General features: G+C 32.0%; 2 protein-coding genes across 4 annotated transcripts; both read right to left on the bottom strand.

Moving 5' to 3' along the window:
• Positions 1 to 1,064: 1,064 nt before the first annotated feature.
• On the bottom strand, positions 1,065 to 11,496 carry LOC126838362 (nose resistant to fluoxetine protein 6-like). Of its 2 annotated transcripts, none has more exons than XM_050572721.1 (15): positions 11,371 to 11,496; positions 9,006 to 9,147; positions 8,491 to 8,740; positions 6,304 to 6,518; positions 5,484 to 5,701; positions 5,200 to 5,291; positions 4,803 to 4,996; positions 4,516 to 4,679; positions 4,290 to 4,458; positions 3,454 to 3,647; positions 2,866 to 3,007; positions 2,611 to 2,800; positions 1,891 to 2,033; positions 1,543 to 1,652; positions 1,065 to 1,430 (listed from the first exon to the last, which is right to left on the bottom strand). In XM_050572721.1, the coding sequence occupies exons 3-15, from the start codon at positions 8,738 to 8,740 to the stop codon at positions 1,349 to 1,351; spliced, it is 2,163 nt and encodes a 720-aa protein (XP_050428678.1). In that variant the 5' UTR covers positions 9,006 to 9,147; positions 11,371 to 11,496; the 3' UTR covers positions 1,065 to 1,348. The 2 variants fall into 2 exon arrangements, with proteins under 2 accessions (XP_050428678.1, XP_050428679.1); XM_050572722.1 differs by having other exon boundaries at positions 9,006 to 9,140.
• Positions 11,497 to 14,187: 2,691 nt separating this feature from the next.
• LOC126839337 (procathepsin L) lies at positions 14,188 to 19,235 on the bottom strand. Of its 2 annotated transcripts, none has more exons than XM_050574615.1 (6): positions 18,980 to 19,235; positions 17,291 to 17,406; positions 17,055 to 17,207; positions 16,747 to 16,950; positions 15,487 to 15,678; positions 14,188 to 15,407 (listed from the first exon to the last, which is right to left on the bottom strand). In XM_050574615.1, exons 2-6 carry the CDS (start codon positions 17,396 to 17,398, stop codon positions 15,033 to 15,035), a joined length of 1,032 nt encoding a protein of 343 aa, XP_050430572.1. In that variant the 5' UTR covers positions 17,399 to 17,406; positions 18,980 to 19,235; the 3' UTR covers positions 14,188 to 15,032. The 2 variants fall into 2 exon arrangements, with proteins under 2 accessions (XP_050430572.1, XP_050430573.1); XM_050574616.1 differs by lacking the exon at positions 18,980 to 19,235 and adding an exon at positions 18,550 to 18,691.
• Between the last annotated feature and the right edge of the window lie 6,352 nt (positions 19,236 to 25,587).

The following is a 25,587-nucleotide window of genomic DNA, read 5'->3' as shown; positions in this document are numbered from 1 at the left end:
ACATCAAAAGTTCATGTTATTGATTTATATAATAATTTTATAGACATTTGTTAACATCACTCGAATGAGCACATTCCAGTTTATGATTCAGTACGATTAGTTAGTATAAAAAGGGTCAAATCGGTATTGACAAATTTAAACAAGTATAGTGCATAAGAATATAAAAAATATGTTTTTAAATTTTGATGTAAATCTAATTTGAATTTACCAATTGACAGCTCTCTGTACAGTTGTGGTAAAAAAAAACACACTTTTTTTTTTAACCTGCCTGTTTGTTGTCCATGACATTACAAATTATGTCAGCAGAGAATCTCAAACGGTTTTTGAAAGGGTAATGGAAAATAATCGTTTATGCATTTTTAATGTGTGTGTGTGTGTGTTGCGTTTTAAAAAGTTTTAACACTGTCAATTATTTGACATGTTAGTGTTGTGTTTCCCTGGAAATGTGCGCAAACAACTGATGTTTACCTGAAAATAATATGATTTCTATTGTTTATATAGTTTTGTGCTCAAACGGGTTGTCTTACCATCTATTGTAATTCAATACTATGTAAGAGAATAACGTGCAAACTAAACTAGGCCTTATGGCTGTCTAATTCCACTTCTTGAAGATAGACATCTCTAAAATAGTAATACCAGAGTGTACATTTTTGGTAACTCGAATGGTAACATATTATATACATTTAATTGAGTTTTTTTTTACATTAAAAATACTTTAGCTGAACTTTAAATAAACATTTTAACTGGTCGACAAACAGTTTTGGTCCATTGCTTTTTTTAAGTTATTAGAGTTAAAAATATGTATGAGCGCAGGAAGCCCAACAAACATTGATAGTCACATATTATTATCTATTAATGATTGTATCCAATAACACAGAAATTGTTATTCTTTGTAAAAAAATCATTCTGGAACAAAAAAATAGTTTACAATTCGTTTTTAATGTCTCAAAATTGCCAATACAGCAGTAAAAACAATATAAAATAACAATTAAGTTAATACCAATTAGGCAACCATATATATATATATCTACCTACCTATCTCATTTTTAATAACAATAGTTGACATTATAAAATATAATTGATAACAAATATACATTTCACTTAATTTATATTATTACTAAAACAAATAAGAGCACCAGTAAACTAAAAGTATAGACTTTCTAAACTGAAAATCAAACTTTTTAAGAATTAAATTGTTTTATGTACATATGTTGAAATATTGTCTCTGTGACTGGACTAAAGACCAATCAGTAATATAATTCACTCGGTCGGTCCCAAAGAACATATTGAACTTATATTACAACTGACATATTGAACTTTATCACAAAACCCACTGCACATCTTGTAGCTAATTCGCCACTACGACCGGTTCGTTATATTGTGCAGACACTATGTTTGGTTGTACTGTGTTATTTGAACGGTCGTTGTTCCTGAAAAAGACAATTTCGAATGATTTACTTATACATGGTTTTAAAAAAATGCCAGAAACGCAAATCGGAACGACAGTATCCAATTGATAGGTAATTGCTGAATACTAGTTACCTTCTGCCAAACGCAATTCTAATTATGTCTGAAAAAGGCGCATCCACAATCAAATACAACGCAGCAGCCATTAAATACGTTCTAATACTGTCATATATCCATGCATCGACCTGTGTAAATAAATCAAATCCATTCATTGATCAAATCAAGTACTACCGGATAACTTGCGTTTCAAGTTATTGTTACAATGGTAATTATTGTAAGAGAGTTTTGTAAGCTCTTAGATACCTAGGCTCCTGGGTATTACATATGTAGTATGATGTGATGTAACACATTTCAACTAACAAATACCCGTCACTCTGTTAAGATTTGTATTTACTACTTATTTGAACATGTGTAAAACCTTACTAATGATTTAAACGACCAGTGGACGGGTAATCTCTGCGTGGCCGACGACATCAACATGACCGTGAGGTTGACCATAAACACGTGGTATGAAAGTTTGCCCAATGTCACCATGAAACGATTGCTGAACACCTTCGCCAGAGGACCTGAGTTGAAAAAAAAAATGTTCTTTTGCTGTGTTCTGTTTATTCCAATTACTTGTCTTTGCGCTACTAAAATAGTTGTCCTGAGTACTATTTCCGACATTCTGCTATTCCTGCCTCTTCACACCGAATACTACTATTCCGTTTGCTCCTTTAACACTTGCGGTTTTAACTTTTCTTTCCCCTGGCAAATATTATCCAATAAACATTTCGTTGCTTTTCTCACGTTCTCTATTTATTTCATTTATTAATTTCCCTGTTTCAACATGGACATGTTATTGGGCTGGATACAAGCAATTGCGTGGCGCCATTTTCTCGTTACACTTTCACGTGATAAGAGATAAGAGCAAACTGATAAGAGATAAGTGATGTGATAAATGATAAAAGGTAAGTGATAAGTGATGAGTGATAGAGCATTTTTATATCTCCTTCTTTCATTAATCATTTCCAGGATTTCTTCGTTCGTCCATTCTTTCCTTATCATATCTTTTGATTTGATCTAAAATGTTCTCTACATTGTTTAGTACGCAGCGTTTCATATTTTCTCATAATTGTATTATGATAATAATAATATTACTACCGTAACCGGTGGTAAAACAACAAATGGATATCCAGACTGATATCAGAGTCCAAGAAAAATGATGGAAAGTTGCGTATAAAGCATGTTCCAGAGCATTGTACGGCCTATGTCGTTGGTAGAAAATAGCTCCGTATAACTGTATCCACATGCCAACTACCGTGACGACAAATGTTCCAGTATAAACCACAACCTGATTGAACAAACAAATCGTTAGAAATTATGACACTGGACGCAATCGTTTGCCCGTGTACCTACCATAGGTAATTTAAATTTTCTTTCCTTTAACGTCTCCACGAGCATAGACACGGCCAAACCAACTAAATAGGGCACGGCTCTCAAGTAGCTGGATCTGTAGACTTCATCGAATGTCCTTGAACTTCTGACATTCTCGAGAGCTCTTAACCGAGAAATTCATATTAATATTCAAGCGTGTATACACTAGGTGTACAATTTATATTAAATGCATATGTGTATTATAATTTGAACGTCTTTCGCTAAGCAAAAGAACAGATTTTATAAATTTTTATAGGTATTTTAGACCTAAGTATATTCTGTTGTGTTAATATCCAACAAAAAATGTTGACTTTATTCGCTGTTTTTAATTGTGTTTGTTCTGTGGCCTATGCCGGAGTTCTATTGTAGGAAAGGTTTTGTGGCACGTGTCTATTTTTTATTAATTTTGAACCAACTCAGAGGGTGTATCGATTAAAATTCCACTATACCCAAAGTAAGGACCACCTTAGTATACCAAAGCAATATAATTTAATATTATTAAGTCAAACAATAATGATGACAAACTTAACATATTTACAGCACATAACTTGCAAACCGTCGGTAACTTACGGTATGAGTACTTTGACCAGGCCGTCGACTTTCTTGACTATGGTCGTATAGAACGGTGCGAATAATGATATAACCAAAAGCACCGTCAGCAATCCAACACCTAATTTCGGTCTCTTCGTATAGATCAGTATGACTATAATGCCAACGACAAGGAACTGGAAGTCGCACGAAACGTACCAGCTTATAATGAGACACTGTAACAATTATTATTAATTTACAATTATTAAGGATTATGGATACGTTTCATTCGCTATTCACCCGGGGAAATATTTCCTTATACAATTTTCAAATAATGTTTCAGAGTAAGAATTGACTGACGATTAGAATGCAAGCGCGAAAGATTCGAGTAAAAAAAGCAACTAGTTATTTTCTTCACTCCACGAAAATAATTTAATTATGAATATGTTATCTCTTATCACTTGTCTCTTATCATTTATCTATTATTACCACAGATATATATATAATAAACTAGATTGCTAACCAGTGATAAGAATGGAAGTCGACGTCCGCCATATATATATATATATCTGTGATTCTGTGTTATCAACTTTAATTAATAATTGTTATAAACATATTTCCATGTAATAAAATGTTCTATTTCCCACAACGATAGCGGAAAACGGTAACTTCAATTATCTCTATTGACGGCATTGTACACTTAGCAATCTAATATTTTATTGTACATAATATTATCTGTGATTATCCACTTATCTGTTATCATTTTTCTCTTATCTCTTATGACGACGGCGAAAATGGCGACATGACATTTCTTGTATCCAGCTCAATAACATAATATTATCCATAGTAGTAGTAGTAGTTTTAGATATTAGTAGTACCTGATACTTAGCGTCAATGTAGTTGTTGATGAACACCAAGTTTGTCCACCAGTACTTTTGGCAATTCTCTGCTTCCTGCCACGTTTTCAAAGGCCAAAGGGGACCGTTGCCCAGATGAGGTAACACGTGGGCGGTAAACGCCATCACCAAACCGTACGACGGCACCAGTCTGAAACGCCAAAAACGGTGTATTCTAAGTACATTTCAACAGGAACACACTTCCTACCTGGCAAATCGGTACGCCAACGTCGTGGTCAACTTAAGCCACCACGATCCCGGTTTTTGAAATGTCGACTTGAGTAATATGTACGTCACGAAGCCGGTCATATAGAAAAACGGATCGACCAAATTCATGCTGGTCAACAAAATAGAGGGACCGTCCACGTAAATCTAAAAGAAAAAACATTTGAGTACAACAACAGATGTTATAACAAAAAAAAAAATATTACAAATTTGACACACAATATATTGCGATTTACAGGTATTTTTTACAAGATATATATGCGCGCTTACTCGTTCAAATGGCTCGGGATAGCTGAGAGGGGTTGCTATAAAATACATTAACCTATGTCCAAACAGTACGGATACCATCACCCCCACTTTGAATCCATATATAATGTTCAACTCGTTGTTCAAATCGTACTTCAACAGGTCTTTGGCGTTTTTGATAATGGAGAACGTCTCGTACATTCTATAGTCATCCACATCTATAAAAAGTCAGGTGTTTTAGTTGAAGAAAATTAACTATAGTTTAAACACGTTGCCAATATTATGGGCAGCCCTCTCCGAAATGAAATCGTGGCTAGTTAATAGCTGTTATTAATTATTATTGTACCAATCTATTACACGGATCATTTTCTTTGGGCACTAAAACGCATAAGTGTAGCTAAATTGCCTATACTTGACTTACTTGTAGCTTTACTGCTTTGTGTTTTCAACAAGATTGCAAAATGATAAAACGTTGCAACGCAGCACACAAATAAAAGGATAGCAATCGCAGCGCTGTAAATAATTCATATACAATCAATTAAAAAAAAAAAAGTCATCTTACAATATTGACTAATAAAACCGGTTGTAAAGTTTTTTTTAAAATCGTTGGACTCAATCTACATTATTTCTATTTAAAATTGAAAATGTACAAAATTAATAGTACATAATTTTTTAATTACTAATATTTTATAAATGTGTTTTTACCAAGTTATATAATATCCACTAGTGTAAGGATATGTGTCTTTGCTGGTGGTACACATGATCGGATCAACGCGAACGACAGCATTCACTTGTTCTGGATTAAAAACTTTATTCAGTTCCGTTTGTAAAGAATTTTGTAGATCAAGAGCTGAACAAGCCGCAGGTATGCAGATACCAATTTTCAAAAGATTCCGTGGAAATTGATCTGAATAATCAACCCACTGTAGAGTGCATAAAAATTGATCTTTAGTAAATGGCAAGTGCATATTTAGTTTAATAAGACATGTTATATAGTTCACAAACCCTAAGTCTTTCGTCATGATTTTTACCCAGTAATAATTATCTAACATATTATAAATATTTTTAATAGTGTTCGATGTACTGAAACAATCGTTGATTATAAAAATACTTACAGTATTTATAACCAACGATAGAATATAATATACATTTTTGTCAACTGATTTTTTTAAGATACATATGTTATTGAGCTGGATACAAGAAATTTCATTTCGCCATTTTTGCGTTACACTTTCACGTGATAAGAGATAAGAGATAAGAGGACGATATGTGATAATATATAAATGATAAGCGATAAGAGAGAGGTGATAAGAGATAACGTATCCATGATTCAATGTTTTTTATTATTAGGTCTTTATATTTTAATCCAGCGTCGATTTTCATAGTATAATTATTATAATGTATGAAAATTCGCTATACATGTCGGTAAAATTTAAATATAGTTAATATTTCGTTTTTATGCTCTAATTATTTGTTTGTGAGCAAACAACATAATTGCTAAAAACGGTAAAGTTCAAAAAATTACCCCAAGTATTTGATGCCAAGCGTTGTCCGTGTTTTTCGGATAATCCGGTCTGTTCAGCGTGTAATCTTTTTTTGTTGCCGTGTACAATTTTATATCAGCTAAACAGTATTGGCCTTGGACCGGGGAAGCGACATCAACGCATTCGTCGTAAACGCCCAATTGATAGTTGTCTCCGGCCAGCAGACCACTTGGGTATCGATTCCAAGACTCGGCCACTGCAAAATAATTCATTTTACATAGTATTTTCATTAAGTACAAAATATCATTGGCAAACTATTTCGTAGAATTTGTTGCAAATCGATTTGGCATTTGATTTTACAGGAACAAAATCTTTCCACGTAGCTAACCTTAACTTGGCCTTGTATCTTTTACGATACATCTATTTTACAAATAGATAAATTCTCACGGCCAACCTAAAAAGTACTATTAGTTTACTTGTTTTTAGCGTCAAAAAATCAGATCTTTCACTAATTATTTGTATAGTGCAATGCGTAGAAGGCATTATTGGGCATCTTGTTACGGACAAAAAAAAACCGTTTAAAAAAAATCAATTGTCTTTTTTTGATGTGTACCGATGAGTAGTATTGTCATCCAAACCTAACCTAACCGGTTTAGCAGAAACGTAATAGCTAATAGGATAGTTTTGACTGAATTCAGAGACTAGTGCACTGTTACTTGACCTTGTCACATCATCAGCATCAGCTGTGTTATTAGATGAGATTAGATTACATTGCGTTTACTGTACTAATGTAACAATTGACAATTTTTTGGGGGAATATTAATAATTTAATATTGCTTGGATAATACATTAAAATTTGTATAAAGTCAATGTACTATTGCATTATACAATTCAACAGAATAATATATAGGAAGTGACTGAATTTATTGTAGGGACGTGCAAATTTATTTCTTGGAAAAAAATATGTATAACCTATTAATTATTTTAATTGTTTACACATAATAACCATTTGACACATTTAATTCTGTTTTGTTATCACATACAGGAGTAAAATGTCCAAAATGAAAAAAAAAACTTGAAAGTAAGTCACTATAATATGTACTTGATAAATCACAATTATTATCGTCGTTTTGGAATTTGCTTAGAACTTGCATTTTCATTTTATTGAGACATTTAACTACATTCAACTCTTTTTTACCATCCAAGTTCCCGCCCAAGGAAATCCAAATTCATTCATATACTCTAAGTTATATAAAAATAATTTCCCAGATTACCAGGTAAAGAACAACTTATGTGTTCCAGTCTATAATAATATACCGAGTGATTCTATCGCAACGCCCTTACAACAGTTTTCACCTAAAATTATTGCAATTTATGTAGTTTTTCTTTTTGGACAAATTTAAATTGTTAGACAGTAATCAAAAATGCCATTACTTAGTATCATATTTAGCATTTTCCAGGGAGCTTAGTCGACTTTTGAAATTCAACCCTTAACGTCTTGGTGATGTATCTTTAAAGATACACAAAATTTGAAATAAATATTCCAGTAGAAATATAAAAGATATTGATGTATAGACTGTTTTTATTTTCTTATATAGTTTTTCACGCCTTAGGTATTATATTTTTTGTATCGTTTCAAAAACCATGTTATATGCTATCATATTTTTTTTTGGACTAATTTTCAACACATTTTATTTGCAGCTTAAACCCCAAATATATTTAATTCGGCTGCTGGAATCGGATGATGTACGTCTGAATATTTTATTAATATATTAAAATAAAGCCAATCGCTTATTCAGTTATTTAAGTATAAAATCTCATCTCATCCTAATAAGATGCTAATCCAATAAGATACATCACACTTTTCCTTTATTTTCATAGTTGTGTCCAAAAAGACACACAATTCCCGGTAGATAAAATACCTAATTTTTTTTTAATCCAGGTGCATTTCTAACTTATTTTCTTTTTGAGAAATTTCCTAAATCTCAATTGGTCGATGTATCTTTTAAGATACAAATATCAAATTAACTCCACGTGACAGTGTATCGTGACAGTGTTTGCCTAAATATTTGTACCGGTCGATAACCAGTTTTGAATAAAAACAGTCAAGTTTAAAATTTAGACCGGCACCACCGTGAGTGGAGTGCAAAATTAAACGATGCAAATTAAATTCTAGTTACTCTATATTACGATATCTTAAACATTGTAATGAAGTAACTATTACTTACTTCGGACGGCCCAGTAAGTATTGTTTCGCAGGTGCCTGACATAGAGATCAGTTTGGATGTGACAAGCAGAGTCATCGGTGGATTGCACGGTGAAGTCGGCAAACGCCTTATAGTACATATCCGAAATGCTTGAAGAGGGAAACCCATAGTTGTTCTTGGCGCCATAAGACGTTTGTTGCCTTATTATGGAGACATCAGCTCTTGACAGGGTCGACACAGACAGGGTGTACACTAAGTAGTACACTAGCATCTGGAAGCAACACATATTGTCCAAAGTTAGGTCCGAACACAGACGAGCAAACAGGAATAATGCAACAATTTTTTTTAGGTGCATAAGGTGTAGAATATTATCATATAGTTTGGCTCGTGCCAAAAGTGACAATGTGTTTAGAACATACATGGTAATAAAATCGCCAATTACACATCAAAATAAATAATGTTTTGGCGCATAGTCAATTTGTTTTTACACTAGGTCACTTTTGGCAACGATAATAATTAATACAATCAATATTTACAATACTGGATAACGGATATTTTACAACAGCAGAGTAAGATCTTCGCTTCGAGCATGTGTCTTCTCACGTGGTCCTTGGAGTGGTCTTGTTTTCGCAGAATTTCATTAGTCCAAGGATCTAAGAACTTTGCAATATCTGAGAACTAAATATAGTGTCAATTACAGCATAAAGTAAGTATTAATTGTCAAGTTATTGATTGGGCTAGAATTTGGCGGTTGTGTCAGATGATTAATTTCTTATGATATTTTTAAGGAAAAAAAAATGACATAATAACTCAATTATTGTAATTTTTGATAGATTTCAACATTATTATATTTTGCCAGTTGGTCGAAAAAATGAATGAAATGATATTTTTTAATAAATGTTTTTTTAAAATTTTATTTCTTATGTTTTTCCCGACTTGGGTTTCGATTACCTTTTTAAAATTATTTTTTCCTATAAAAATGAATGAATGTTAAGTTTGTAGACAAATAATTATACCAAGTTTACCTTTTCCACTTTTAAAAACGCTATACATTCTTTTTGTTGTTTTAAATAAAGCCGTTGTCCGTTATCTGTGTGGGTTGATGTATTTCATAATAATAATAATTAAGGAGATAGAACTTAGACAACCCCCTGTCCCCCCGGGGGTGTCTGAACACAGGTCTAACATATACCTATAACATGTGTAAAAAAAAATAAAACAAAATAGTTGACACTGGTTAATATATTTCATAGGTACTATCTGGCTGAAATCGATTTGTTGTATTATGTATACACGTTTGTATACCCTGTCGAATATTATTTAGTTTTCAATAGCCGTGCACACCGGTTGCCACAATATTCAAGTATAGTAAGTATGTACATTTAGGCGACCACCAGACTTCACGAGCTGCCGGCAAGTGTGTATTATTAGCCAAATATTTAAATTTAAAATTACAATCCGTACAACATTAAAATACATTTATACTAATTAAAAATGCAAGTGGACAATCTCATTGTCGAATGAACTTATTGTCAAACGACTCAATAGTGGCAAACGACTGTAATAGTGAATGTCTTGCAAGTAAGGACTTGTCTTAGTTCATCATTGTTACACACACTTACAAGCATGGCGGAATAAAGGTAAAAATTCAACAACACGGATTGAACCCATTTGAAGTGTCATTAGTAAAAATTATAATAATGCAAGTCCACCACAGCGGTCTATGCCGAATGTGTTAAATATTTGATTCGTAAGTAGATATAGCGTGTGTCTACCACACAAGTCAAATGATATTAACCAAAGTATAACTCTGAAAATTAAATATATCATCAACCATGACTGATAAACGTTCAGACAAATTATTTAGACTCAAAAAACCTTTGAGTGTGTAATGGTAAAATATTCAAATGTATAATATAAGGTAAGGGTAACACATGGAATTTAGAAATATATATATATATATATCATTTAGAAAAAAACAATACCACTTGAGTAAAATTAAGTAAATTACTTAAATTACTTAGGTAAATTTAAATTAGCTTGTCGAGCTAAGTGTCTCGGTTAAAGAAGACGGTAAGTGAATTGTTCGTATAAAAATGTCAAACGAATCAAACAGCAGAAGTTGACGATTTTAAGTATCTAGGTGCCAACATTAATCACTGACCAGTGATAATGTGAAAAGTGGCCAGGAAGATGAGAAAAATCCAGCCAGTCGTGGAGAGAAAATTATTTAGGAAGGCTGAAAACAAAGAGGCTGGATCGACAAAAGCAACAACAAATTATCGCAGTTAGGGATAGACCATTTTAAGTGAAATAGATGGACGGAAGTTTGTTTTATTTATTTATTTATATTGACAGTATACACCAGTAAGTATTTTAAAAACGTACAACAATATATCTAAGCAATAACTGTAGTAATATAATTTGCAGCTACAAAAAAACATTACACTTATTATGTAAAATAAAATTCTACACTTCCGACGAAACAGTTGTTTAACTTTATAATTGACAAAACTCGTCTATCGATTGGACATGGTGGCAGAAATAGAATGGAGTAGAAGTATTGAAATCTAAAAAACTTATCATAAACAAGAAACAACAGCTGAGGCGTTCAAGCAACGAAAACAGCTGTTCTAATACATTTACATACAAATCTACTGCATACCAACACCTATCTAGTATACATATATATTTATAGTTCAAAACATAAAAGCGGCGGTTTAACGGGTCGAACAAAGAATCTATTTTCACACACACACGGTATTAATACCTAATGCTTAATTATAACAACAGGTATACGGACACATAGACCATAAAGCAATAATATTATATGGGGTGTACGATAAAATATAGTAGATAGAATTTTTGGAATGAAAAAAAAATTAAATCACAAGTACTCACACAAAGTAGCCGACAAGGGACTCGAACCTGAAGACGGAGCACTGAACGTGTTATACTTTACACTGTCGGTGTGAGATTGTTTAAGAATTTTTTTTTCTTTCAAAAAGGTTATTTTTGAAAAAAAACAACCGATCAGCTTAAAAGGACTGCGCAATTTGTATGTTAATCGGCAGCGGACGGATCGATGACATAGTGATTTATTGGTGTGGGAAATGACAGTGCATGAAATATGATTTCCAAAGACTTGTACTTGGTAGGTACTTCTTTTTTGTTATTCTATAAACCGATTAGACAAACGGCAGATAAATGCGATAAAAAACCGTAATACATCATAGAAAATGAATTTTTTTACAACTAGGAAGAACTCGGCACGAGCCATAATAATATTATAATAAACGCATCATTTTGCAACGATAATAGTAAATATATTAATAATGTTAACGAGACTTACCTGGCAAGGATAGCGACTATGAGACGAGGTGTGAATATTCAAGTACAATATTACACCTGATATGGACACGGCAAACGTTTTAAATGTGGTGTGAATGTTAAGAAATTTCCATATCCCTTTGTAATTCCTGTGTTTACTAGTTTATGCCTTTTCTCCAAGCAACAACAAAATGGCTTACTTTGCTTGTCTAAGGAGGAGACGGTGTGCACACATTCAAGGCAATGGTGGGTCAGACACGGGAAACGTCTCAATGTGGAAAATTGTACTTACAAAGTTCAGCGTACACACCGGTATTGCAACAATATTCAAGTATAGTAAGTATATACATTTAGGCGACCACCAGACTTCACAAGCTGCCGGCAAGTGTGTATTATTAGCCAAATATTTAAATTTAAAATTACGATCCGTACGACATTAAAATACATTTATACTAATTAAAAAAATTCAAGTGGACAATCTCATTGTCAAACGACTGTAATATTGAATTTAGCAAGTAAGGACTTGCCTTAGTTCATCATTGTTACACAGAGTAGATTATGCGAAAAACAATATTTGGCAGCCAATTACAGGAAATCAACTGTGATTTGGACTTGGTTCATGGTTTACCTATGTATATGGTAAGTATACATTTGGGCGACCACCGTGGACTCCATAAGCAGGTAAGTGTGTTATAAACCAAATATTTTTGCACAAATAACGTGTTCGGTGTAAACCTAATTTGTAATGACGACTACAGACTTACAAGCATAAAGGTAAAAATTCAACAACACGGATTGAATCCATTTGAAGTGTCATTAGTAAAAATTATAATAACGCAAGTACACAACAGCGGTCTGTGCCAAATGTGTTAAATATTTGATTCGTAAGTGTGTGTCTACCACACAAGTCAAATGATATTAACCAAAGTATAACTCTGAAAATTAAATATATCATCAACCATGACTGATAAACGTTCAGACAACTTATTTAGACTCAAAAAACCTTTGAGTGTGTAATGGTAAAATATTGAAATGTATAATATAAGGTAAGGGCAATACATGGTGGCAGAAATAGAATGGAGTAGAAATTAAAATCTAAAAAACTTACCATAAACAAGAAACAACAGCTGAGGCGTTCAAGCAACGAAAACGGCTAAGGCGAACAGAACATGGTGAAGTACTGTACTTGTCAAGTTCAATCGAACACGGTCGACAGTATAATAGGTATAATACATTAATAATTTATTAATAAAATCTTGCAGTCGTGGAATAGGCCTTCTTAGACGGTTTTGAACGACACACCGGACGTGAAAGTGAAGGAACGTTTGGTTTGTCTGCAAAAACTGTTCCAAGAGGGGAAACCACGCCAAAAAAAAAAACGAGCCTGTTACTCTTACCTCGAGGGTGGTTTGGAAAAAGAGTATAATATTATTATTATTGCACACACAATCGCACAAGTACTCTTCTGTAAGTAAGACAGTCCGACTTGCCAGACGGGCATGCTCGGTGTAACAATTGTTGCCTATACTTGGCTCCTGTAATGGAGTAGCGATATATATTGCTAGTCATAACTATGTTTTAATGAATTTATTATTATTTATCCATTGTTTAATTTGATTTTACAAATTTCCATACAACCGAACAGTTATGGATTTAAGCACCTAACGAGTAAGTAAACCGTGTAATACACTGCGAGCGGTACGCTGTATTTTTTATGAAAAAACTGTTACTAGTATATTTTATTTGTGCAGTAATGTATTAAAAATAATTGTTAAAATTGATTGTATAAAAAATCATTGTACAGTGTACAGTTAATGTCTAACCAATACAATAACAAGTCAACTAGAGTAAATATGCCAGTCGATCAATACACGGTTGCTCTTGTATTAAAGGGCGATTCTCCAACTATGGACTTGGCCCAAATTCGAGTTCAAACCAATAACTGCGAATGTAAGTAAAATAATAATTTTTAAAAGTCTTAATATATTTTTTAAGATCTAAAAGGTACCAAAAGAACCGACTATCGACCCATATACCATGGAGCAAGCATATAGAATACAGAATCGAGTAGATGGTACGATCAACAACGGCCACTCGTCAGTTATTTGTTCATCGATAGACTCGTGCAAGATTTAGTGGTTTAAAAAACATCTTAATTAAAATATGTTTTCAATATAGTAATTAGGTTTATAGAGTTATATATATTATTTTATGCCAGACTGCCACACAGACATTTTTATAGAATAAATTAAAAACATTTTCCCGTCACAACTGCTTTGCGAGGGACAAGTGTTGTAATTCTACTCGAGTACAACTCAAAAACAAACGTGTGGTGTGGCGTCCACTTTAACAGAATTTTTGATTAGGTTACATTGTGTATTCTTGCCGGCAATAGTGAAATTATGTTTTTATTAGACACAAGACAATCACATTATAATATCAGCTTGGCTATAGCCAAGCATCGAGTTGTACAATAACACTTACATAGAACGCATCTTATATTATAGAGATACATGTATACGTACGAGTCTATTAATATAGTAATAATATATATATACTATATAATTATTGTGTACATTACATAAGTCGTAAACTTAATCAAGTTTATAATACGCCTTTTTAATACTTAAACTAGTTAATATCATTAAAACACAAATATATTTCAAAACTAATATCAAATCGATAGTAGAATATTATCAATAATATTGTAAAATAAAAGCACTTAAATAAAAAATATATATATATATTATCAATATTGGAAATGTAAAAAAAATGGAACTTGAAATACAGGTTTTTTGGAATATAATTTTAAATGTACTTAAAAATAAAAATTAACAGCTAGTTTTTTAATTTTTTTGGTGTATTTTAAGATTGGCCACGGTCATTGCTAATATCACAAAATATACGGCACTTAACACACATTGTGTACCCCCCCCCCCCTAGAAGCCTTGGAGTTTTAAAGAAAACAATTACCCACAAAGTATACAAGAATAAATACAACTATGGAATGTAGCTAGAGGAGAATTGGCATGTGTAGTATAGTTTTAAGTAATTAAATTAAATGTTTTGTCTAGAATGACTGAAATAACAGCTATAACTGTGCTTAAAGACGATATTTTTGATTTACAAGAACACACATTTGGACAAACGGAACAAAGATGCAGAGATAAGTCAAATAGAGTAAAAATTAAGAAAGGAAAAAAATTAAAATATAAATCATAAAGTAAGGTAAATTAAACGAGAGGATAGCTGGCACTGGAAGCGATACCGCAGTTGTTACTCTTATTACGAGCCATCAAAACGTAGCCTTGGTCGCCCCAGACCGTGCCCCAAGAATTCTTGACGATCCAATAGTCTCCTCCCTTGCTGTCGGTACCGTAACCAACGGCCAGCACTCCGTGGTCCAACTGTTCCGAGCTGCAACGCGGATTGTAGTAAACTCCTTTCTTGTAGAACTGGAATTTCTCGGACGAAGCGTCGATGGCGACGGAAATCGGACCCACAGTGGCCAAAGCGTTCATCAGACTTTCTTCGTCGCCTTCGGGAATGTCCACGAAACCTTTGTCGGTGGCGGCGGCATTTTTGGGATTGTAACGACACTTGTCGTCCTGTCGACGAGCAAAAAATAATAAACAAATGCGCAATTTATGTGCTAATAAAGTTTATAACACCACAATATGCACATACTTCGGCTTCGTAAGGATAAGATTTCTCGGTATCGAGACCTTTGTTGGCTTTGATGTACTTAAAAGCCAGATCCATGAGACCACCTTCGCAGCCGTTGTTGCCGTACTTGGTCGAGCAGTCGATCAAGTTCTGTTCGCTGAGCGAGACCAATACACCGGTTTTACGGAAATGTTGACCTTCTAGCGAGCCAGTCTAAAATTTCAAATAATCAAGTTAACTACTACAGCCGTTAATACTTATTTTCATTTATACATATACATGACTATCAAAAAAGTAAATAAAAACAGAAAGGGGATTTTTCAAACATAGATATGATAGATGGCCGTCAATGCGTTTAGACGTATTCTCAAAAATAAAGCTTGGCGTCCACATGCAGTGTGGTCAATGTTCAAATTATGTTATCAATAAATCATTGTGGTAATGAGATACATAAGGTTTACTTAGTTTAAGGTATATTACTATAATTATATCTCAATGAAATATTGATAACACCGTATAAACATTGACCACACTACATATGGTCGCCAAGCTTCTATGAAAAAACTGAAGTCGGCTATCTAGTAATATATATATATTCAAACTGATTTCCTACAAAAGATATAATTTTGTTGTGTATTGCCATCGAGTGTTGGTTTCAACTCTATTTTTGCGTTAGAGTCAAAACACTACTCACTAAATAAATATTAACACAGCTTTACCATGCATGTTCACAGCGCATTTATTGTATGTTAATATATGAGTCATATTTAATACTTTTTTTTTAGAAAATAATACTGAATATTATTAAGTTTTCATAAACTTAGATTCCATTTTTTTTTAAAACATAAAAAATCGCAGAAACCAAAATCGAGAAAAACGCCCCCAAAATATTTACAAACTAACATTACGGCGCGCTATAACTTTATTTAAAAATAATGCAATTGACTGAAAAATTTGTTCTCGATAAAATTATCGTAGAGTTTAAGAAATACTAGTCCGTTGGTTGAATTTACGGCATCTTAAGCACAGAAATATCAACACCTATATAAATATCGTAGTTAAACTAATTTAGAAAACCCGTGATAATTGTCAACAATCTTAAAACCCCAAAAAATTACATTACGATTCTACTTCCTGATATAAACTATTGTTTAACCTAACTGCTGAAATTCTAAAACGTAATGTTAAAATGTCGTATACAAACAACTCTATTTGAACGTCTGTAAAAAAAAACACACGTTATAGCTGTACACTGTTTAAAGATTATACAATAATACTTACAGCACTGAAAGACCAACAGGATCCACACTGTCCTTGGTTTTTGATCGGAGTGACATAACCTTTCTTTCTCCAATCGACGGCCGGCGGGAGGACAACGTTTTCTGCTTTCAAGAAAGTCACGGCGTCTTCGTCGGAATAATTACGAGCTCCTCTGACGAGTTTGCCTTTGAATCCGTTCACCATCGAAGCGTACTCGTGTTGCAACTACAAATAATATTATATTATTAATACATATTATATTTCAATAAATACCGCAAAAATTCTGTAGCGATATTATAATTGGTTTATAAGATGATATTTCAACACACCAAATCACCGAAATGATTCATTTCCAACTGGTACGTTTCTTCGCCGCTTTCGTACAGTTGATTGTGTCTGGCGATTTTCAATTTGTTATCCAAATAGATTTTCCTGCGTAATCCTTCTTCGACAATATCGTTGTAGATTTTCTTAAATTGGGCCTGTCAAAATAAAATAGACCAATCGTATTTAGTTAATACCGACTATGTTCATCAAAACCGAATAATTATACGAATAAACATACCTTGAACAAATTCCATTCTTCTTCAATCACTTCGTTTAAATTTAAATTATACGAATAAACATTGCTGATAGCACAGACAGCAAAACATAAAACCACAGCGATCTTCATGATGCTGGCTAAAAGAAAAGAAAAAAATACTTATTAGCCTAAATTTTCATAAAAGTATCATTGATCATTTTCGATTTGATGTCTATACATAATTTATTTATTATTAAAACAATTGAATAAATTATTATCACACAAATATAGTTACAAAATTATATCTGAAAATTTATAGGCAGTTAAAATGATAAAAACTACGCAACAACAAATAGTAGAATTAAACTGTCGTCGAAATATTCAAAGGTGATATTTAATGAATGTCTGGCGATATGTTGGAAATCATTGTAAGTTTATCGAAGAAAGGCAAAGGCTATCTTAATAGTAATAGGCTATCTATTAATATGTTATTGTTAACATTTCCTAAAGCATTGTGTAGCACACGATTATCGGACGGGAAAATATTATTTATCAACTTGAACTTTAATCCCCATTGACCACCATTATGATGACAAACATTAGATAATTTTTCAAATGGTTTTCCCATTGTGCTAAAAACAAATCGGTTGTTCCTCGACACAATTTATACAAATATGGAATTTAATTTTAATTTTAGTACAGTTCCATTTTACACTTTGCTTATTTTAAATTGTTTTTTTCAAACAAAAAAAATAGACAATTAAATGAAAAATTAAAATTATTTTTAAAAAAATAATGTCTCGTGAATAAACGAGATATAATTTAAAAAATAAAATAAGATACCATATTTTTTACACCACATGCGCTAGTGTTAAGTGTACTGATACGAATGCATAGGAGAAAAATGAAAAAAATAAGATAGTTTCATAATTTGCTGGACAGTTAAAATGTATAACTTAAAAATTATGAAGCTGTTCTAATATGTTTACATACAAACCTACTGCATACCAACACCTATCTATTATACTATAAATTTATAGTTCAAAACATAAAAGCGGCGGTGTAACGGGTCAAACAAAGAATCTAGCCTGCCGTATTTTCACACACACTGTATTAATACCTAATGCTTAATATAACAACAGTCGCGAAGTGATGAATAAACCGAAAAAAACGTATTGGCAATTAAAATGTATCGGTATACAGACACATAGGCCATAAAGCAATAATATTATGGGGGTGTACAATAAAATATAGTAGATAGAATTTTTGGAATGAAAAAAAATTAAATTACAAGTACTCACACAAAGTAACCGGCGAGGGATTCGAATCTGGACGGAGCACTGAACGTGTTATACTTTACGCTGTCGGTGTGAGATTATTTAAGATTTTTTTCAAAAAGGTTTCCTTTGAGAAAACAATGGATCAACTAAAAGAACTGCGCATTTTATATTTTAATAGGGAGTGGACGGGTCGATGAAAGAGCGATTTAATGTGGTGGGGAATGACAGTGCATAAAATATATGATTTCGAAGGACTTAGTAGGTACTTTTTTTGTTATTTTATATATTGAGTGGACAAAAGTATGCGATAAAAAAACAATATACAACATGGGAAATATTTTTCGCAACTAGGAAGAACTCGGCACGCGCCATAATAATAATAATATAATAAACGCATTATTATTTTGCAACGATAATATTATTGTATTAATAACGTTAACGAGACACTTACCGGGCAAGGATAGCGACTATGAGACGAGGTGTGAATACTAGAATACTCGATTTTACCTAATATAGGTGTAAAAATAAAAAAACTAATTAATCAAATTCCTCTCAAACGAGATCCGTCGTCTTCTTGCTCTGACAAAAACGTACTACGCAGTATGTTCTGAATTATTGTATCGTTGTGCGATCAAAAACGACCGAACAGTGAAATTTATATGTTGATAATGGCATATGAATATAGTACACCTGCTGCAGGCAGCTATAGCTTTTTTGACATGAAAAAAAAATAATACAATTTTAAACACAGCTTGGCGAACAGCTGACGTTATATAGGGCACGGGCGGGAGAGGGGCGGAAGGTTAGGAGAAGAGGGTGGTAGTCTTTTGTTTTGTTTTGTTGTTATCGATGGCGGCCAGTGTGACCAAGAGCGGCAACGCTAAAAACCAGCAGCAGCAGGGTGGCCCGGTAAAAAGGCCCAAAAAAAAAAAAAGCCCGCTTGTTTAATAGCACACTTCGTTCTAGTGAATAATAAAAAAAGGAAAATCTATTAAGTTTAGTAAACTATCAAATAGGTATCTGATCAAGCTGAAAAAAATATAATAGGTATAACATAAGTTTTAACGTTTTCATTTCGAATACATAGCCTAAGACGGCCATGATAATGTTTGTGAGTAGGTATAAAAAATGTATTTCATATATTATTATAACAGGTAAATTACTTGATTATCGATAATTATCGTAACGTTATAAATTATAAATATATAAAAATACAACTGCGTATTAGGTACATAAAATTAAAACGTATTTAACATTCATCAAAGAGGACGTCACACTCCCATTTATTGAGGTATAGGCAATTTTTTTATAAAACTTAAACGTTAAACTTTGATGTGTGTAATATTATTAGTTTAGTAATCAGGACCTCTTTTTAGGTAGTTGATATCTCCTGGAATAATAAGTCAGTTATACTTGAAAAGGGAAACCCTTGTGTCCAGACATTTTGTGTAGCAAAAAACACTATCATAAAGTGAGCAACAATGCTAAATCTGTCGGTATTATTATAAAGAATCTTTTTTTCCTAATGAAAACCTAATTAACCGTTCAATATAAACAGCTACGACTTCAAATGAGGAAGAACTCGATGTGTTTGAAAACAACATATTAATATTACTTTATTCGCGTGGTTCTTTTATTATTTATAAAAAAAAAAAACCGGTACCTAGAAATGATGGTATCTAAAAAAAAAACACTAGTCAAATTTGTTCTATTTGTTTTGTAATTACTCTCTATATCCGAGCCTGCTTCCGTATTTTGCCAACTTAAATACAATACACAGTTTGAAAAGTGACCATATTATAAAAATCAAGTGATCATGAAAATATGTCAATTATTATTTGTACATGTTTCATGTATTCAAGTACAGTGACATAGTAGATATCCAACAGTTCGATAAAATTACAATGAAAATATTGTTTTTGAAATATATAATTCATATTTTAAGTTTAAATTGGTACATCGTTATAAATATAATACCTATTTTGCTACTACTGTTAGCCACGTGATGTAATTTTATCTCTTTGTCTCGTGTAGTGCCACCGTCTTGAATTTTTTTTAAATTATGCTAATAACAACAAGACTTCTTTGTTTGTTAAAAAAAAAAATTACCAAACAAACAAACCGCCTCACACGCTTTGTTGATATGAGTCATTAAATGTATTTACATTTATTATTTAAAAAAAGTAAACATAAAATGATTTCACAAATAATTTATTATTGCACACTTCTTGTATAAAAGGCGTTGTTAAGGACTATGATTAAACCTCCCCCCCCCCCCATTTGGGCAGTTCATCTCATTGCGTTTTATTATTGTGTATTGTATGAAAACCGTGCGAAAAAATCGAACAACATTTTTGTTTTTGCATTTTTCGTTGGATTTATCGGATTTTTGTACTGTACATATTATTATGGTGACCATTCATTATAATATTAGTTCATAGGATACAACTGCAATAAAGAACAAACGATTAATTATTTTTATAGAGTAGTTTACAATTGCAATAATTGCACTTGTACTATTTGAAGTCCTCCCTATCTAGTGTATCGTTTTACACTGTGTATAACATAAATGGCACATTTTTTTTTTTATTGCTTACTATTTACTGATAAGCTAGTTTTCCAAAATTGAAATCAAATTACCAACATTTTTCAAGTAATATGAGTAATGCAACTTACAAGATTTTTTATCACATAATTTAGTTCTATTATACATGTTTTTAATAAAATCACCGGATATGACAAATATATTATGGTTACAGTTAAAATAATTATATACATCATTACAAGTAGACATGTGTTATTCATCATTAGGTTGTATATGTTTGGTAATTTCTATATTTCAATAATGTTATAAAACAATTTTGGTGGACTAAAATATTTGTTACCTAGCTATGGCCCCAATAAATCATAATTAATATTATTACCGTCGTTTATAAATAGGATTTTTTTTTTAGGAAATTAACGTCTTGTTGATATGTTTTATAGCTAAACTTTCAAAAGTACATAGATAAAACGCTTATATTATTATTTCACATCAAAACCTACTAATTGAAGTGAAAACAGCTTAAAAGTACTATTATAATATTCAATTCGTTACTTAAACACTCCTGTTTTTTTTTTACAACCAACATTGGAAAACTTCACATTTCACATTTAATTATGGTTGCTTGTGGATAAAGATGAAGATAATATGATTAAAAAGTTCAGTCAATAATCAAAAATGCTATTAAACGAATGTCACGACAGTAATCAAATAGCCTTATTATATGTGGCAATATTTTTCCTCAATGCAAAATTTTAGTTAAATATAATGTTTGAGTAAGAAAAACGATGCGCATCAAGCTGATAATTTGGATTTTATGTAATTTTCACCAATGGAAATAAATCAGTTATGACATAATATTTTATCATCTTCGCTTGAGTCATTATTAATACTGCTTTGGCTATTATAAAACCCGCGATAACTGGTACGGATAAAACGACCGTCGAAAACAGGAAAATATTCAACCGGTAAATTTGCTTTTGGCAATTCAAGTTGAGAAGAAGGAAATTGTTACAAATATGACAATAGTCATATTTAAAAAAGATGATTTTTTAAAATAATTCAATATCCCACACTTACCAGTGAAAACTCCGGCGGTGTCTATATTATAGATGTTATCCGGAATAGTACACGATTTCGAATAAAAATTAACACACCGGTTATTGTATTTAGAAAAAAACAAAATTACAAAAGCGGTGTGGCTATCAAGAGACTTTAGTTTCAGGTAATATCAGCAATGTCTGATAATATTGTGTATAGGTCGTCGTTGAATATTATTTTCGTTGACTAACATACACATAGCGATTACATTATTGATTTAAAACTAGGAGTAAACATTCGAAACAGACACATACGCCTTCCACAGGTATAAACAAAAATTATTTTATACAGTAGTTACTAATGGACAATAGACAAAATCTGGAAGGAGTTAACCACATGCTCGAGATGTGGAGAATAGCCCCAAGGACCCCAAGGATTAGTAGAAATAAAACAGAATATATATTATATAGCTTACGAGAAAGACCACAAAGAGGCGAGGTTTTCAATGAGACTTAGAAGTAAGTACTACAAGATTGTGGCGAGATCTACAGTGGACAGGGAAATAGAGCTGAGAATAGATGATGGTTGGATCCGATTGAGAGGGCTATGCCGAGGTCTGTTGATAACTTGATCAGCAGCTGATGTAAACGGGATAAGGGCGAGAGGTCAGGATAAGAGGGTTAGGATATATTATTTTTTGTTTTGTTATTGCAGTTGGCAGTTGGGGATTCATTGTACAATCCGACAACAGGAGCAGCTGATCGACGTGCAATGGTGGCAAAAAGCGGTAACTCTGACACCACAGTAGGGTGAATAGATCATAATATAATATGGTCTACTGTGTGGAAACACAACAGTACTGGCTAATATCGTTGGGTACAGAGTACAACGATGGTAATACAATATTCCTCATTCCTGAGTGCGTAAAGAGTTGCTTGAATTTCAAACTATCATAAACCTATTATCGTTTTTTTTTGTTTTGGCTGCTGACTGCTTAAGTCTGGTCAATTTGTATTTTCTATTACATTTTACTATTGTACAGTCAAATATATTATAGTAATGTGCTTGCTCTTGTTGGCGACATATAGACATTTTTTGCCACCGTGTAACAATATTTAATCATATTTTTTGTTATTATTTCAATTCAGCTGTCGGTCGGACAAAGCTGAGTCATCTTCGCTATCTTCGCACAACGGAAATGTATATTTTGCACAAAAAATAAACTATTAATTTATGCACACATACACACAAGATAGACAGACAATGTCTGTTATTTGTTCAGCGAATTTAATCTGCGGAAATCATTCGAACCGTTTCATAACATAATAATAATATTATTCTCTATTTATATTTTATCTGTGAGCGTTACTACTCAACAGCACTTCATCGCCTACCGTCTTTCATAATTACACCTATTTGAAACAGCCAGTCTGCAAATTGTTCTTGATTTAAAAAATTATTATAATATAAACATTGATAAATCTTATACGCAAAGGATGGGGAATTTATCGTTGAAAGATATATATCAAATTTGGTCTGTACCTAAGAAAAATTCAAGTCTAATATATGGACAAGTTATTGATTCGGTCATAGTTAACACCTTGTAGTGTCATGTTATTTCTTACAATGGTTCAAACAATGGTTTGTATACAACACACTGTTCACAGATATATTATATTTTATGTCACACTAAAGTTTACACTTTGGTTGGATTATATTTACCTAAAAAGCGTATTACCGGTTAAAATAAGTCACATCGATTATTATTGAAATAAAATATTAATACATTTCCAAATGGAATTTACCGATTTTGTGCAACTCGACACAATAATATTGATCAAACGGACAAAGGCCGTTTATGATGTAAATTGATAAATTTCAAAGGTCAAATGTATTAACATTAATACAACAAAGGAAATAAATTAAACAGCAGTGTGCTTTGTGTTATGCATAAATAATATCAACAACGATAAAATCGAAAAACTAATAAAACAATAGGTGTACATTTATTAGATATTATTATTTTAAAATTGATCAATACAACACACAGCACCTACACCTAGTGGTTCAAACAAAACATTTTAAAAAACGGTCAACTTCACAACAATTGTATGGTTTTTAAAAATAGTATTATAAAATATTATTGAATTCAGACTAACATTAATATTAGACATTAATGATAAAAATAAAAATAAAATTTAAGGTAACCAGTAAAAATAATGTTTTTTATTTGAATAGTAGTATAAATTATTTGTGGGAAATTTCAATAAAATAATTATTATTTTATAACATATTATATTATAATAACAACATAAACATGATGATCGGCAGTGGTTCATTTTAATGCTCTTATAATGCTGATATGGTAACTAATTATTACAAATATCATTTTGAATAAAATTAAATAAAACGAAATAACTTCGTGGAGAATTTCTTTGGTTTTCTATAGGAAAGAAGTAATGTGACATGTCTTGGAAAGAAGCTAAGAGGTAGCTCAGGAAGGACAGTGGGTATGAATTAACTGATTCTGAAGAAAAGGAAAAACTGTGTAAGGTTCTCACGTGGAAGAGATAACAAAAATGAATAAAGAAAAGTTTAGAGAAACGTTGAATGAAAAAAATGATTTAACTTTGGATAGATAGTTCATTGACACAAATAAGGAAACAAATAAAAGAAGACATGTTCGATTCACTTAGTGACGGGGTAAGTTTTTACATTATTACTACTCTTCATACAATTTTTTAAACTTTTTTGGGACAAGATTCAATTATTAAAACATTAATTTTATAGTATTAAAATCACTGAATCTGGCCTCAGATAATATACATTACAGGAATTATGCGTATAGAACATGTTAATAATAATATATTTGTATAACATGTTTATTGAGAGGAATAAATTGAATTAATGGTAGTGTATATAATTTTTTTTACGTTCAGGTGTATACATTTATGAGATCACTTCCAAGTGAAATCAGAGTTGTTGCTACAATGATAATGAAATCAAAATTTATAAAAATGCACTGGTCCCCCCCTTTCTGTAGTTAGCAATTCAATTGTATACTAAATATGTTTATTTTTTGGCCGGGTGTACGTCCCTCGTGCCCAAAAAACTGACCCATTTTTTTTTATCTAAAGTACCTCCATCTAGCGTTAAAATTGTGAACTATAGATGAACAATAAACAACTGAAAATATTTTAACCGCGTCGGGTAAAAACCATTTCTTTCACATGCTATCATAACAAAAAATTGAAACTACCGAATTAAAAAAAAAAAAAAATTACCACCTTGTAGAGGGAATTTTGTGGAGAATATTTTAAAAGTAAGAACACATTTTTAAGTATAATACTTTTTGAAATACAACAAAAACTTATTGGTTACACAAAACGTTTGGAACAAATGGTGATTGGAAGAAAAAAGTTGTCGAACAAATATTACCCACCCACTATAACGTTATCACCGGTTTTCAGTGATTG

The sequence above is a fragment of the Adelges cooleyi genome, unplaced genomic scaffold (genome assembly GCF_023614345.1).
Source record: "Adelges cooleyi isolate 19-005CV unplaced genomic scaffold, UGA_ACOO_1.1 ACOO_flye_CR_arks_rails_tigmint_CR_PRNA_30, whole genome shotgun sequence".
Lineage (NCBI taxonomy): Eukaryota > Metazoa > Arthropoda > Insecta > Hemiptera > Adelgidae > Adelges > Adelges cooleyi.
Note: the sequence above shows the minus strand (reverse complement) of the source record. Positions and strands in the feature narration are given on the sequence as shown.

Bases quoted from the DNA above. Each gene is read 5' to 3' on its own strand.
- LOC126838362 (XM_050572721.1), bottom strand. From the start codon at position 8,740: ATGCTAGTGTACTACTTAGTGTACACCCTGTCTGTGTCGACCCTGTCA. The intron at 6,519-8,490 runs GTAAGTAATAGT...ATTATTTTGCAG, and splicing joins TACTTACTGGGCCGTCCGAA to TGGCCGAGTCTTGGAATCGA. The intron at 3,008-3,453 runs GTAAGTTACCGA...TTCTCGGTTAAG, and splicing joins CTGGTCAAAGTACTCATACC to AGCTCTCGAGAATGTCAGAA.
- LOC126839337 (XM_050574615.1), bottom strand. From the start codon at position 17,398: ATGAAGATCGCTGTGGTTTTATGTTTTGCTGTCTGTGCTATCAGCAAT. The intron at 15,679-16,746 runs GTAAGTATTATT...TTGAAATTTTAG, and splicing joins CCTGTTGGTCTTTCAGTGCT to ACTGGCTCGCTAGAAGGTCA. The intron at 15,408-15,486 runs GTATGTGCATAT...GCTCGTCGACAG, and splicing joins CTTATCCTTACGAAGCCGAA to GACGACAAGTGTCGTTACAA.